Below are 15786 nucleotides of genomic sequence, written 5' to 3'. Positions count from 1 at the left end.
ATCCATGGACAATTGTTTTAGACCTAGGATTTCATTCAGGGGTGCAAAGTGGTGATTTGCTAATTCTACCACCCTTCTTTTTTTATTAGCTGGACATTTTCTATAAAGAAGGCATTTCTTTCATATAAGTAGTCTACTCTGCAATACAGTTTATACCAGAAGGGTAGATAAGTGGTTGATCTTTTATTCTACTTACCAATTTTCAGAGTGATGAGTTGATGCCTTAACAAACTCCAAGTATAGACAATTTTGTTTTTCAAGTGTCATTATGAACTCATGGATTTTTACATATTTAATATGTTTCCGTCGGGTGTAGTCATCATTCTCTGCCATGATGGAAATGTCCCATCCTTGCCTGGTGGGTCCCCTTCAGTCTGGAGCTGGAGCTCTTTAGACGCGACCCATCAGTTTTCGATAGTTTTCCTACTTTCTAGCACAACACGGTATCCAGGCTCATCTTGGACGCCTCATGCGCCAGGCCTAGAATTTGCTATTTGCTTAGATGATCTTGGTTCTTTCTAGTGGGAAAGAGTAGAGACCATAGCCTGTGTGGTAAAGGTGTGCATCGTTACTGGTTGTCACTGAATTTTCAGGGGCAGAGGCTGAGAAATACACATACTTTGTTAAGAGAAAACAACCACAATGCCATGACTTTTAGTGATAGTTCAAGTCCAAATGTAAGATTAGAGGATTTTAATGCAAACTTTTTATTTGAATCTTCTCTTATGCTGCATATCTTGGTTCTTAGGATTTTTTTTCATTCCTTCCCCATCCTTTTCATTTTGAAAAACTTCAGACATACGTGTCTGTGCAAACACAGTGCAGAGCCCCGGTACACACTCCATCTGATGCACCAATTGTAATGGTTTTGCAACATTTATTTGCTTTGAGCCATTGAGAGGAAGTTGCGGGTATCATGACATTTGCATCCTAGGACACATCGGCATGGATCCTCTGAGGACAGGAGTGCCACAAAGCTACAATTCATGTTTCCATGACCCAAAACATAATGGGCAGCTGGGTGTGGAGGGTTACAGGCTCTGTGAGAACCTCTATTTCCAGGAGACCCCAGTAGGTAGCCAGTTTTGGTGGTTTTAATGGTGGATAGCCCAAGGAGGAGAGGGGCAGTTCCATGGATGGGAAGCTCTTGGGCAAGTAAGGGCCATCATGTGGTCCAGAAAACCCAGGAGGCCTGAGAAGAGGTTGCCAAGGCCTCTTCAGGGAAGGGGTCACTGTGGCACCCATGGAACTATTGGTTGATTTTAATCTGGGAAGTAAAGTGTATAAATGAGGGGTGTTGCTACCAGAGCCCAAAGTGGACCAAAGGATGCCAGACTTATGTGTCCTGAATCAGTGTGTCCAGTGGAGCTCCTGGGAGCAGGATGTCATCAATGTGATATCATATCTGTGCTCCTGGAGAAAGGCGGGCGTAGTGAAGATCTCATCTGCACGGACCACATAGGGTGGCAGCACAGCTGAGGTGCCCCAGCGAAGGCTGGAGAAGGGGCATTGTGTCCCTTGAGAGATGAAGGCAAACCACAGTTGAGAGGCTGCTGAAATAGGCACTGAACAGAATGTGTTAGCCCAGTCCATAGGAGTGAAATATTGAACAGTTGTTGATTGAATAGAGTTAGTAAACTTAATACTATTGGCTGTTGGGTATGGGGGCCCTGATGGCTGGCATCACAGTTATTAAGGGCGTGGTAATCCACCAGGAGGTGCCCTTTACATTGTCCAGATTTAAGAACAGGCAAGATTGGGCTGTCAAATAGAGAAGCAGTGGGAATAGTCACCCATTTATTAATTGTTTTATATAATAAGTTTTAATCCTCTGAAGTCCCTAGTTCAACTTACATTGGGTCAAATTAACAATGTCATCTGGGGGGTCCATGAGGTCCCATTTTATCAGGTCCATTTGTAAGTGTCAAGACTTATTTTAATTTTGATTTATTTTATTACAACATCAATGCCCAATATGGAATATTCTAGGTCATGGGAACTATGAAGATGGGAAATTCAGGGTATGCGACAGTTAAAGGGAGGGGCATACCTACTTTTCCTTTTTTGAAATACTTTAGTTACTTTCTTAAAATTTTAGGGGGCAAATTTAAACTAAATGTTTAAATTTAGTGAACTCCTCAGGTATGACTATAACTTGAACCCCAGTATTAATTATGAAGCTTTGTCAGTTGGTGCATTTTAGCAAATGGTAAAGTTAATTCAACACTTATGTTGTACAGGCACAAAAATCAATCGGTGCCCTTTTCAATCATTTTTGCTATATAAATTCTTTAGTATATAAATTTTGGCTTTCCAATGGAATCAAAGTATGGAACGTTGTTCTAATTTAATTGTATGTGATGTATACATATACAGTTTCCCTATTACATACTTATATTAAAATATTATATCCACGTACATATACACAATTCATTTAATCAGCTTTTACTTTCTCCCCTTGTACCGAGGGGTTTGTCATTGCTGTTAAATGAATAAGCCAGCCAGGGCTAGCGCTGTGACGCTAGAGCTGTTGCTCAGTGCATAAGTTTTCAAGTCACCCTCCTCCCCGTTTCCTTTCTTTTAGGCTTTTAGTCCCTGAAGCAGAGGTTTTCAGTTTCTGTCTCCCGCTGGTAAGAAGGGAAATCTGCCCTTTGCTCTCTCCCGGGAGGCCCCTCTCCTCCACAGAATTAGTCCTCTCGTCCCCACTTTTTCTTTTCTTAAACAAATTCCTTTAGAATTGCTCATATCTGGGGGTGGCTAAAATATTTCCTCTGTGGTCTCCGGTCTGTTGCTGACCACCTCCTTTTCATTTTTTGGGGGGTGAGGGTGGTGGTTACTTGACAAGCTCCTGGTGGCCCCAGAGGCTGCTGCTCTGAGTGCCACCTCCCTCTCCAGGGTGTCCCAATCAATCCACCTCAGAGGCGCTGGGGTCTGCATCTAAGAGTGCGGTGGTGGTCTCAGCTTCATCTGCTAAATTTGTTGGTTTGTGACCACTTTTTCCTTAAACACTGAGCCACCAGTCTCCGGGTGTGGGACCTGTGAATGCCCCATCCAGTCAGAGACAGAAAGTGACAGCAGTGGAGCAAGGGCTGCTTCAGCCACCTCCTGGGGCACCTCCGTGAACTCCCTTTGAAGGATGCTCATCATGGTGACAGACCCCCCACCCCCAAAGGCACAGTCATTGGGTGGGAGAGACGCCTTCAAAGGGCAGCCATGCAAATCCAGGCTGGCCCAGGGGACTCTTCTTCCACTCAGAGCAGTCAGCGTGCTTAGTAACTACGGAGGCACGGGATTCAGGGATGCCCTACAGACAGCCGCAGCAGTGACAGGTTGGACCTGGAAATGCACAGGGAGCTTTCTCAAATCAGTACTGTCTCTTTCATCTAAGCAGACGCTATCATGGGAACCATGAACTTGGGTTTGCAACCACTTAGGAGCCTCGTGGATTGCAGACAACTAGATGCATGGTCCTTCACTTGAAAGCCATGTTTCCTCCAGGAGGGGTCAGGGAATGACTCCCACGTTTCAGTCTGGCGAAGGGAAGGGCTGAAACAGTGAGGGTGGTGGTAAGTGGCACGAAGATGTATCATGGGGGAATAGTGAATTATTAAATAAGTAAGAGGTCATCCTCTAAGGGAGAAGTGATGCCGTATTGTTTGTCTTGCTGAGTGAGGGAGTGAGAAGCGGCAAGGGCCTCACCTCAGGAAGACAGGGCTCTGGGTCCTGCCAGGGCTCTGTAAGCTGTAGGCGTTGAGCACTGGGGGACGAGGACACGAGAACAATCTCAGTTGCAACCCCTTTTAAAACTTGCAGCAAGGGATTCTCTCCCTGTAAGTACATGAGCCCTGGGACCAAATGCCGTTGGGAGTGGAAGGGTTGCAAGAATCTTCTCGTCTTTCTGCTTCTGAGACTTATTTCTGGGGACAGTGCTGTTGATGTCATATCATCGTGTTCCTGAGAGAGTCCGTGACGTCTTCATGGCTGGGGTTCATAGAAATATGCTTTTGGTCACTTGAAGAACTCTTGGCAGGGCAGGCCAAATTACAACCTCACAAACTGAGGGATATGATGTAAATACATCGATGTGGGTTTGTCCTCTGCCTCAGGAATCAGGTTTTGGGAAACCAAAATGCTGGCTGGACTAGGTGGGAAGGCTCAGCTGGGAATCTGCTTTTAACATAACATCTAGAGGTAGATAGCATGCCCGAAATTTCTTCTCAAAATAGAGTGGTCCTGGATTATTTCTTAGCTTTCCGCGGGAAGGAAGAGGTGTGGAGGCGCTGTGATGAAAACCACACACTGTGTATCTATTAGCGAGAACACCTGAGCAGAGGTTCATTTCTACAACATAAACCAGCATTTCCTCTCTCTGCCTTTTCCTCAAAAAAGAGGGATGTTATGTCTACATTTTCCACTGGCGGATGGGGACAAACGTTTTTACAATGGTTGACTTTCATTTGTCCTTACAGTTTATTGATGTGGACTATGAAATTGCCATTGCCAATTAAGGAGACAATAGTTGCTTCATCAGGATTTGTAAGACATTTATTAGAAGAAAGAGAAGGTGACCCATTCTCCCCCATCAACAGGTGTCTACAGGCTAAATGGTGCAGAAGAAATGAAATGCAGAAGTTGTGGTCATAGCACATGCCTTTTAAGTGACATATAACAAGGGTTTGTGATTGTGGTAGAGTCAAAAATCATCATTCGGGAACCCAGATATTAGGCCTAGAGAGTGAAACTCGAGAAGACTAGTTTTACAGTCATAACAGAGGTTCTCAAATGCTAAGGTAACCACTCACTGTCCCCAACCCAGAAGGGAGGCAAGGCAGTAGTACTTCTGGGCTCCTCAGATGGACTGTCTCACTGATCAGGCTGCTGAGACCACTGAATTTGGGGTGAGTACTGCTAGGACCAAGAGGGCCTGACGCTGTGTCGTCTGTCTCCTCACCACATATCCTTGATTGCAGGTGGACCCTCTGGGTCACTCACTTGTTGGTTTGGTGATAAGACGCTGTGGCAGTGACCTCACTCAGGCCCTGTCATCACCCTCGGTCCTGAACTTGCGGGCGTTGTGGCCTGGCCAGTCTCAATTCTAACCCCCATACTTTCTTAACCTCTTCCAGAAGGAAACACAAGATTCATTTTGGTCCGAAGAAGGAGGTATGCGTCAAAAAAAAAAAAAAAAAAAAAAAAAAAAAAGTCTTCTTTTATTAAAACAACGCTTACGAAGTGTTCACATGGCTCCCGCCTTTTGCCTCCGTGGCTCCCAGCTCAGACGCAGCACTTGGCCTTCCCACTGTAACAGGCACCATCAACCCTGGTAAAGAGCGGGCACGGGGAGAAGTTACAGGTCCCCCCTTTTTTGGCACATTGGTATTCTGGATACCTGTGGAAGAGACCTGTAATAAGGCCAGCACCTGTAAGAAGGGAAAGAAAGTGCTTCAGACTCATGGCTTGCAGCCAGAATGACTTTACAACATTTGGTGAAGCAGAACAGCCAGCCCTTTGCAAAGCACCTCCGAGAGTTTTCTCTTCCAAGAAATTTGCCCTCATTTGATCTCTGGGGCTGCTCACGAAAAAGCATCTGAAGACCTCCCTCCATCTGAGGTCTGTACCAGCTGTCTGAGGTCTATGCCAGCTGTCTGAGGTCTATGCCAGCTGTCTGAGGTCTATGCCAGCTGTCTGAGGTCTGTACCAGCTGTCTGAGGTCTGTACCAGCTGTCTGAGGTCTGTACCAGCTGTCTGAGGTCTACGCCAGCTGTCTGAGGTCTGTACCAGCTGTCTGAGGTCTGTAGCTGCTGTCTGTACCAGCTGTCTGAGGTCTATGCCAGCTGTCTGAGGTCTGTACCAGCTGTCTGAGGTCTGTACCAGCTGTCTGAGGTCTATGCCAGCTGTCTGAGGTCTGTACCAGCTGTCTGAGGTCTATGCCAGCTGTCTGAGGTCTGTACCAGCTGTCTGAGGTCTATGCCAGCTGTCTGAGGTCTGTACCTGCTGTCTGAGGTCTGTACCAGCTGTCTGAGGTCTGTACCAGCTGAGGCCAAACAAAAGCTGGTCATGAACAGCTGGGCTCTGAGTGGGGTTTTCTTCTGCCCAGAGAGCTTTAAGGTGTGCAGGGCAGAGTTCAAGTTACTCCCCAAGTAAGTGTTCTACCAAATTGTACTGTGCCCTAACACACATCCTGTTTCACAAGTGCTTAAGCATATTTCTAACTCCATGAGCATATGCTAACCTCTCCTCCCACCTGTGCTGTTAGCTATGCCATTCTGTCCAATTTGAATCCCTTTTCTTCTACCTTCTCTACCATTATTTTTGCCTAGGCCTACAGTCCTTTAATGTCAGGTTGAAATGATGGCTGCTCTACAGGGCTTTCCCCATTTTCTCCATTTAGAATTTATTCTGCCCTCCTCCCAGTTGCACAGAATCTCGTAATTAGAAGGTCTCCAGGCTTGTCGTCTTCTCTATGCAGTACAGAACAAAGCTGCCCTACAATATCCCTGGTAACTGACTCTCAACTCAAGACATTGTGTTGCATTGATAGGTGTTATTGACTGAATTGTGTGTGCCCCCCCACGAAATTCATATGTTGAAAGTCCTAACCAGCCAGTATGTCAGAATGGGGCTGTATTTGGAGATGGGGTGATTTAAAGAGGTGAGTAAGGTTAACAATGGTCATGTGAGTGTTCCCTAATCCAATATGACTGGTGTTCATATAAGAAGAGGAAATTTGGACCCGAGGGGTGCATGCACACAGAGCAAAGGCCACATCAGGATGCAGAGGAGGCGGCCGTCTGCAAGGCAAGGAAGTAGGTCTCAGGAGAAACCTAACCTGCTGACACTTTGAATCTGAACTTCTCGCCTCCAGAACTGTGAGAGAATAAATTTTTGTTGTTTAAGGGACCCACACGGTGGTATTTTGTTGTGGCAACTCTAGCTGACTAACACAATAGGCCATCACCACCCTGGAAAACAGTACATGCATCTGCTTGTTGGAAAAATGGTTTTCATACCGACTGAAGTTGTCTTCTTATTTAATCTGTATCCCTGTTGCAGCTACTTCATCCAATCTAGAACTGTGGGTGTTTGGTGACTAGACATTTGGCGGTGTTTGGGGACATTGTTGTTACAACTGTGAGGGTGTGGGGGGGTATTATCAGCATCTAGTGGGTAGAGGCCAGAGATGCTGCTAGATATGCACAGAACAGCCCTCATAACAGAGAAGTATCTGGCCCAAGATGTCAATAGCACCAAGACTGAGAAATTGTGGTCTAGACCAATGGTTCTCCATGCTGCATGCTCATTAAAATCAGCTGGGATACTCTTAGAAATATGAATATAATTGTTCTGAGGTGGAGTCTGTGTACTGGTACTTTAAACAACTCAGATGAATCTAGCATGCAGTAAAGAACTGAGAACTTCTGGAACTTCTGAACCACTGTTTATCAAATTTTAGTCAGAGAACTAACAGTAAAGAATAATTGAGTCAGGATTTGAGAGCAGACAGGAATGAAGGCAAAGACAGCATATTCTACTAATATAGAGATAAAATTATTATGAATTTAAAAACTTGAATAGTTAATTGAAACAGAATTTTTTTCTATTTGTATACCCATATAGAAAAACCAGAATATTCACTTGAACAAACTTGATAATTTAGTTGAGATAGAAAAATTCTTAGAAAAATACAACTTACTATTATAAAATAAACAAATGAGAATTAGAAAATTTAAATAGTCCCATAACTATCAAAGAAATTGACTCCATAAATAGAATTCTAGACCAAGATGACTTCATCAGCAAATTCTACCAAGCAACAGATAAAAAATAGTGTCTACACTACAAAACTGTTTCTCAGAATAAAAAAAAAGGGGGAGCATTCACCAGTTCATGTTGTGATGCCAACATGATCTTAATGCCAGCATCTAACAAGATTAATAATACCAGGGAAGGGAAGGAAAACTACAGGCCAACCTCCCTTATCAGCAGAGACACAAAATCCTAAATAAAATATCAATAAACAGACTAAAACCAGTTTCAGTTTATTTCACAAACTCAAGGTTTCATTTAACATTTGAAAATCCGTCAATGCGTATTAACAATAAAGGAGAAAAATTGTATGATTTTCTCCATAGATGCAGAAAAACCCTGGAAAAAAATTCAACATTGAACTATGATAAAACTCTTAACAAATAAGGAACTAGAGGGAACTTCCTTAATATGATAAAGAATATCTACAGCAGCCTACAGCAAATCGTACACTTTGTGGTCAAACACTGAAAACTTTCCGTTTGAGATTGGCAACAAGACCAGCATATCGTCTATTATCAATTCTATTCAACATTGTACTTGAGGTACTAGCCAAGGGAGTGAGATAAGAAAAAAATGAATAAAAGATATAAGTGTTGGACAGGAAGAAATAAAATTGACCCTATTTGTAGGCATTGCAATTATATGTAGATAGTCCAAAAGGAACTAACAAGTGAATTTAGCAAGTTTGCTGTATAGGAGATCAATATACAAAAAAAAAAAAAAAAGAAAAAGAAAAAAAAAATCAAGTTTACTTCTGTATACTAGCAACCAACAGAAAAAATAAAATTAAAATAAAAACACCACATAGAATCACATAGAATATCAAATGCCTGGTTATAAATCTAAGAAAACATGTGCAATATAGATAGATGTATCTATGTATAAGGGATATAGTATTTTTTGATAAGTTTATGAAGACCTAAATAAGTGAAAATGCTATGTGTAAGCATTGGAAGATTAATTATTTTTAAAATGTTAATTCTCCCCAAATTAATCTGTACATTTCACCCAATACCATGAAAATCCCAAGAGATTCTTTCAGTGAAACTTGACAAGCTGATCTTAAAATTTACATGAAAATTCAAAGGCTCAAGACACTCTTGGAGAAGAAGGCAGAAGGACTCGCTTTACTGGATTTTGAAACTAATTATAGAGCCACTGTAATTAGACTGTGTGTTGAAGACATAGGCCAGACACATATACAAATGGAGCAGAATAGAGTGCAGCAGGAGACCCAGGCCTATATGCAGAATCGATGTGGAAGAACAGTGGCTCAGCAAAGCCGTGGAGAAAAACGGGCTTTTGCAATAGTGGGTTCTGGGACAATTGGATATTCATATTGAAAACAACTGCACCCTTAAGTCAGACCACACACACACACACACACACACACACACACACACACACACCGTTGTTAAATGGATTATAAGCCTAAATGTAAAAGACAAAACAATAAGCTCTCAGAAGACAATAGTGAAAATATTCTTCATGTCTTTGGGTTAAAATAAGATTTCTTAAGATGCAAAAAGAACTAACCCTAACGGAAACGATATGACACATTTAGCCTCATTAAAATAATGATTAAAACCTCCATCTAAGGAAAGCTTTCATTAACAGAGCAAAAAATCAAGGCATAAAGTAGAAGATATTTGTATTGCTTATAACTTCCAAGGGCCAGTATCCAGACTATATAAAGAACTACTACAAATAATTAAGAAAAGGCATAATCTGATGGAAAATATGGGCAGGAGACAATGAGACATTTCACAAAATATATTCGAGTGGCCAGTAACTATACACAAAAGTGCTCACCTTATTATTTCTCAGGGAAATGCAAATTAAAACTGCAATGAGATGCCACTACCCTGAGCAGATGGCTAAAATGGGAAAATAATTAACATGATCAAGTGTTGGCATGAATCTGGAGCAATGGGAACTCTCATGTACTGATTGTGAGTGTGTGAATTGGCACAAACAGTTTGACATTCCCTGTTAAAAGCGCATATAAGCATATCCCATGGCTCAGCAATGGCTCCACCTCTTGGTTTCTAGCTGCTTGAAATGCATGCACAAAACACACTATATTATTCAGCACGAATGTGCCCGTGGTAAAAGTGTAAGAAATATAGGAAGTTATACCGTAAAAGACAAGCCATGATTCCCTTTGGGGGAAGGAGGGAGTTGTGACTGACAGGCTGGGGGAGGGCATCCTAGGAGCCAGCCAGGTCCTGTTTCTTCACTTATATTGTGGTTACAGGGGCGCTTGTTTTACAATAGTTTTTAAGTCATGTATTCTACTTTATGTACTTTTCTAGACGCATGTTGTGTTTTACAATTAAAGTGAAAAAAAAACCACACAAAATAAACAAAACAAAAAACGAGTTGCTCCTGAAAAGGGCTTGTGCACTTTCCTTGCACTTTGAGCTTCCAGTGTCCTCTGTCGTCAGGACATTGCTCCACTTCTGTCCACTCCCTGGTCACAGGCCCTCCTCGGACAGCTGACAGCCTCTCCCTTCTCCTCTTCCCAAGAATGGGAAAGGTTGCTTCCCTGAACCTGGTGCTCACTCGTTTTGGTCCTCACTACACTGGCCCGATAAATACAGTCCCACACATCATGTGGTGGCCTCTGGAGTACCACGAAACAGGCACGTAGAAAAGAGAAAGCTCACTTATAGGTGAGAACGAACGATGAGAAGGTGGGCCGTAGGAGCAGGCCTGCGGGGAAATCGGGTCCAAGTCAGTTTGCATGCTTGTAGCTAAGAGCGTGACTATTTCAAATGTACATTTATTAGGCCAGTGACACCGCCTTGGCAATAATTCTGCAGAGCTGCAAACGTGACACCAACTGTTTTTCTAGTCGAGAGCAATAACACGTGTTGTTGGAATGAAGGACACCTGTGATTGAGTAGCAGGGAACTGCCTAGGACATACGTGCCAGTGGGTCCGTCAGGGGAGAAAATGAGCAGGGGCAGGAAAGGTCTAGTGCAGTGAGCATGGGAGCGGCTGGGCTGTCACCGTGTCGTCAGAAAAGAAATCTGCAGAAAGGAGGGTGGACAACCTTCAGTGCATCTGAGATCAAGCGTCACCTGCACTAGTCGGATGACGGTGGTTCCGGGAAGAGCAGGTTAGAGAGACTGCAGAAGACACGTTGCAAACGCATATTTACATAAAAGAGCCGCGAGAATGAGAGCCTTCCAGAGAATGACCGGCAGGGACAGGGGAGAATCTGAGAGTGGAGTGTGGTGCTCGATAACACAACTTGCTCTTCTCTGACATTCGGCTCCAAAGTGGGGCCACCAAGGCTGGCTTCATGTTACACAAGGAGAGCTACAGCTGAGGTTTTGGAACAACGTTAGAAGGGAAAGTCGGAGAGTTGTTCACTAAAACATAAATTTCTTGTACTAAAAGGCCACCAAGCTGAGGCGGGAGCGACTTGCCAAACAAAATGACTTGGGTTTTGGAGAAGGTAAGGCCCAAACTTGACCACAGCCGGGACATCCCAGCAGAACCAGCAGTAAAAGGACAGGCCTGGAAAAGGCCAGGAGCTGGAGCAGGGTGACGTGACCCATCAAGGTGAGCTGTGTGAGGAACAAACACAGATACTGACAGGAGGGACCTAACGAATGCAATCTAGATTTTTGCAACACTTGCCGTAGAGTCCCTCCCCTACAGGGACCCACACCTGGACGTGGCAGTGGGAAGCAATGTGAGACTGGTCACAGGTGAGCAATTAGCTTATCGGAGCCCTCTGGGCCTTGGCAAGTCAGCCAGGCTCTGTCCGTGGTCAGGACAAGGTGGCTGGTTGGCAGTCGTGCAGAGGAAGGGCTGCCCACGAGTGAGTGGGTTCCCTCCCAGTGCCAGCAATGAAACAGAGGCTGCTTGTCAGCTTAGGAGTGGTGCTGCTCACGTTCCAGTAAGCAGCAGAGACCGCAGAGGATCAGACTTCATTCCTAGGAAACTTTTAAAGCTATTGGGGGACAAAAGTCAAACATACAAGCCTCTCCTGCAAAACAACAAATCCCCAACTGAACCAGGAAATCACCGAGGGCCCAGTCCTTCGGCTGCAGCCAAGTAACCTGTGAGATCCCCGTTTACCGAGAAACTCACGCTGGCCATGGATAATCAGCAGTGCCTCTTACTAAGTTCGTGCGTGCTTTCATTTTGTCCTGTCTAGATCATCCTTGAGATAAATCCGTGTGCCTGGCGACATATCCAGAGGGCCTTGAGGAGCGAGTGGAAAGAATGTAGGACATGAAGTCAGAGCTGGATTCATGTGCTTGCCGTTTGCTGGCTAGGTATTTGAGAAGTCAACCTCTCTGAGATCCACTATTGAAAAAACAATCTATAAAATAGGGAATAAAATCTAAAATGGGGGCCACTACTGCTTGTCCTCCCTGCGTGACAGGTATGCTGGGGACACTGAGTGAGATGATATCCACAGCGCTGCCTTTTTCAGCCATCAAGTGCCACAGGTGGTGTTTTGTAGCTGGTGTGTGAGGACCACTTTGTCTCTGTGTGTTTCTCACCGGGTGTCTGTCAGCCTTGTTTGGGGCCATGGAGGCTGCAGAGGCCACGGAGAGCGCGTTCTCTAGACGGGATCCAGAGGCTGTGATGGGCAGACTCCTGGTGGCTGTTGCCAGAGGTCTGATAGAGCCAGGAATTCGGACCAGCAGGTTGGGGTGGGGATGGCAGAGTGAGACACTCAGGTGTGGGCAAGGTGGGTGGAGATTGAGGGTCACAGATTGTTGGAGCTGGGAGTCGTTTTGCCTCCTGCCCCATTTTCCAGGAGAGGAAACTGAGGCCCGACTCCCAGGAAGGCACAGTGTCCCAAGGGCAAGGAAGGAAGGATACTGAGGCATGACTGATGCCCTTATTGGGGGTCTGGTTAATTTTGCTCTGCAGAACTGCTGACCACCTGGGGAAAAGTGCAGGCGTAACACAGATGGTGCTGTGTAAGGGACAAGTGACCTCACTGTCCACTGCTCTCCCTTCGCTCTTCTGTAACCAGCCTTCACCCTGCCACAAACCAGTATCTTAAGTCATTTGTGGTCCTGTCACTTTCCCAGTTTATAAACCTTTCGGGGTTCACCCAAACCCACATGCGTTTCTTGCCTTGTAAGCTCTCCGTTGACCTGACCCCAGGTCGTCCCCACAAGTCCTCCTGGCCTCAGGGCACACTCTGTGCCTCGGAGGCGTGTGGTTCTGGGTGAGCTGACGGCCTGGGTCTGAGTCCTCGCCCTGCCTGTTGTCAGTCATGTGACTTTAGCCAAGTAATTTATCCACAAAATGGGGATAATGATTCTTCCTTCCCTGTAGGGTTCTGTGGGGTCTCCATTAAAAGTGAGAGCTATTGTTCTTTATTTTTCTTCATCTCTGGCCTTTCCTACCTGATGTCCCTTCTATCTGGTTTGTCCTTGCTCCCAAGTGTTCTCACCTTTCCCTCGCTTAATTCAGGGCTGTAAATTCAGGTCCCAGGCCATGACATAAACCCGTGGGTGGCCAGGCTGAGGTGAGGCAGTGGGAGTGGGGAGGCCTGTGGTGACCTGGGGAGCGAGGGCCTGTCCCCAGGGGAGCTGCCACTATTGAGTTGCATGCACTGTCTCCATGGAGGAATGTTGCCACACTTTTCATGTGTGTTTTCCAGAGAAGATAAAAATCTGAAATTTCTGTGACATATCCTGAGTTTTAAATGTCGAGAAGGAATTATTATTATTATTATTTAAATACCATGAACTGCTAAATGACTTCTCCTTTTCCATCACTCCTCAGCTTCCTCAAGAAAGCCTTCTTCTGGCCCCTCAAGACCTAGTAACCCCCCTCCACCGTGGTCGCGTGGCCCCCAGCACCCTGTACTTAGCAGTGTTTCACAATACGGTTGTAATTAGGCCATTCATTATATAATCGGGTTTTCTTGCCCTGCTCTGCTTCTTGAATGTAAAGTCATGAGGTCAAGGGCTGTGCTTTCCTGGCTCTTTCCCCGTTCCCAGGGCCAGGCCTGCACAGAGCAGCTGTTAACTAAATATTTGCTGCATCAGTGAACATCCTCCAACTATCTCGATGTCTAAATACCTCGCTGGGTTCTGGTCTCGCTGATTGAAGGACCTGAGTCACCATGTCATTTTGACATCATTCTGTCTTCACAAAAAGACCATTTGTATCAGATAAATGTGGGCGACTCATTTTTTTTTCTTTCTGATAGAGACAACAAGTGTTAAAAGAATGTATCACATCTTGATTTCCTCCAGTGACCACATGACTCTCGTTCCCTCAGCTCACGTGTGCCTCCATTTCCCCGTGTGCGGAATGAGCTTTAACGGCCTTTCCAGAAAAGAGGGTGAACTGGTAGGTTTGTGCAGACGGGATTTCTGTGTTGTGAAAGGACAGAGGACAGCAGCCTCGCGTGGGAGTGTCCGAGCTAACCCCAGCTTACAGGGTGTCCCATAAGGTCAGCTAGTGATTCTCTATGAATGACCAGGAAGTTGAGCTGCTCCTGCATATCCTTGGAGAGGCTTTGTTTTCGATGCTTTGAATGGGATGCTCGTAATCAGATTTAGGCGTAATAGACTGAAAATAACTCTCCATGTTGCCATAGTGGCTTTCAAATCTGTTTGCGTTTTGCTCGGCTACTCAGTACAAACACACACATGCAGACATGACTGAAATCACAGCAGGTAACACAGCATGGACACTTATACGCTGCACACTTTGGTGGAATAGAAGTATTCCTTAAAAAAACAGGGTCGCCACTCTCTAAATTGATTGCCCTACCTCTCTAATGGGTTCCAATTGGAAACATTAAGAACTCTGCACTAGAGTGCTTGCATACCCGGTTTTCAGGTGGGGAAACTGAAGCATAATTGGAGTACATTAGGCATATCTGTCTGATAGAGTGACGGCTTGGAGAAAAGCACACCTGACTCTGTCAGAGTTTCAGAGCAGCTGTGTGCTTTTGGAGTCTGCCACAGCCTGCTCATTTGCAGGTGTGAGAATGTGTGACTTGCTCAAGGTCACTGAGTGAGCCACAGGGCTGGGATAAAACATGTCCCCCAATTCCTCCTGAAGGTCCCACCTTCTCTTACATCAGGGACACTGCTGCTTTGACCCCGAGGCACCGACCGAGTGCTGCCACCGATGCACTGGGGAGATTGCCCACCCTGGAGAACATGAATGGTTTTCTCAAGGGAGGCCTCAGGTGGCCTGTGGGTCCCTGAGTGCCTGCACACGGGTGAGTCAAAAGCACCAGTGAGCTGGCTTTGTAGAAGGGGAAGGAGGCACTTGCTTGCAGCAGGGCACCTGGGGGGCCCCACCCGGTGACCTGGGGGGAGATGGGGCTGGCAGCCTGCACCCCTCTCTGCTGGATAGGAAGCTGGCCTCTCTAGTCTTACAGATGGAGGAGGCAGTCCCCTTCCTCAGAGGGTATTTTCTAGATGCCCAACACCTGGTGGGGCTGGGCGGTGCTGGCAGCTGCCTGGGACTGGCCTCATCCCTGCCAGGTGCAGAGGGCATAGAGCCCGAGGGTCAGACGGGAGCGAGATATGAGCCCGTCCTTCCTGCAGCTGGGTGGCCCCAGGGTGTCAGCCTGGGATGCTCCTGACAGGCTCATTTGTAGCCAGTTGGGGGACAGAGCAGACCGCCAGGCTCAGCAGGCTGCCCGCTGCCTTCTGCCCACAGCAGGCCACTCAGCCACTCAGCCTCAGGAGGCTTCCTGGTGCCCCACCCTCAGAACAGCAGCACAGAGAAGCAGCTGCCCTCACAGCTCACTTAGCCCCAGAGTTCCCAGCCCCAGGGCGAGAGTGCCTCAGCAGGTCCCCAAGCTCACCTGGGGCCACCTGGGAGAGGAGTAGGCAGAGAGGCAGCAGCAGCAGGTAGAGGACCCTCATGGTGGCTGCCAGGCTGGGCCGCGATGGCAGCACAGGGAGCAGAGGCTGCTGGGAGGCTGAGCTGGCAGGTTTCCGGAGGCTGAGGTGCCACTGTATT

General features: G+C 46.0%; 1 protein-coding gene across 1 annotated transcript; it reads right to left on the bottom strand.

The window, feature by feature from the left end:
* Positions 1 to 4527: 4527 nt before the first annotated feature.
* On the bottom strand, positions 4528 to 15786 carry DEFB1 (defensin beta 1). Its single transcript, XM_088793038.1, has 2 exons — positions 15629 to 15786; positions 4528 to 5420 (listed from the first exon to the last, which is right to left on the bottom strand). The coding sequence occupies exons 1-2, from the start codon at positions 15687 to 15689 to the stop codon at positions 5275 to 5277; spliced, it is 207 nt and encodes a 68-aa protein (XP_088649164.1). The 5' UTR covers positions 15690 to 15786; the 3' UTR covers positions 4528 to 5274.

Source organism: Rhinolophus sinicus, chromosome 16, assembly GCF_057876585.1.
Source record: "Rhinolophus sinicus isolate RSI-liver-muscle chromosome 16, RSI-T2T, whole genome shotgun sequence".
In the NCBI taxonomy this organism is placed as follows: Eukaryota; Metazoa; Chordata; class Mammalia; order Chiroptera; family Rhinolophidae; genus Rhinolophus; species Rhinolophus sinicus.
Note: the sequence above shows the minus strand (reverse complement) of the source record. Positions and strands in the feature narration are given on the sequence as shown.

Bases quoted from the DNA above. Each gene is read 5' to 3' on its own strand.
- DEFB1 (XM_088793038.1), bottom strand. From the start codon at position 15,689: ATGAGGGTCCTCTACCTGCTGCTGCTGCCTCTCTGCCTACTCCTCTCC. The intron at 5,421-15,628 runs GTGAGCTTGGGG...CCCTTCTTACAG, and splicing joins CCTCTCCCAGGTGGCCCCAG to GTGCTGGCCTTATTACAGGT.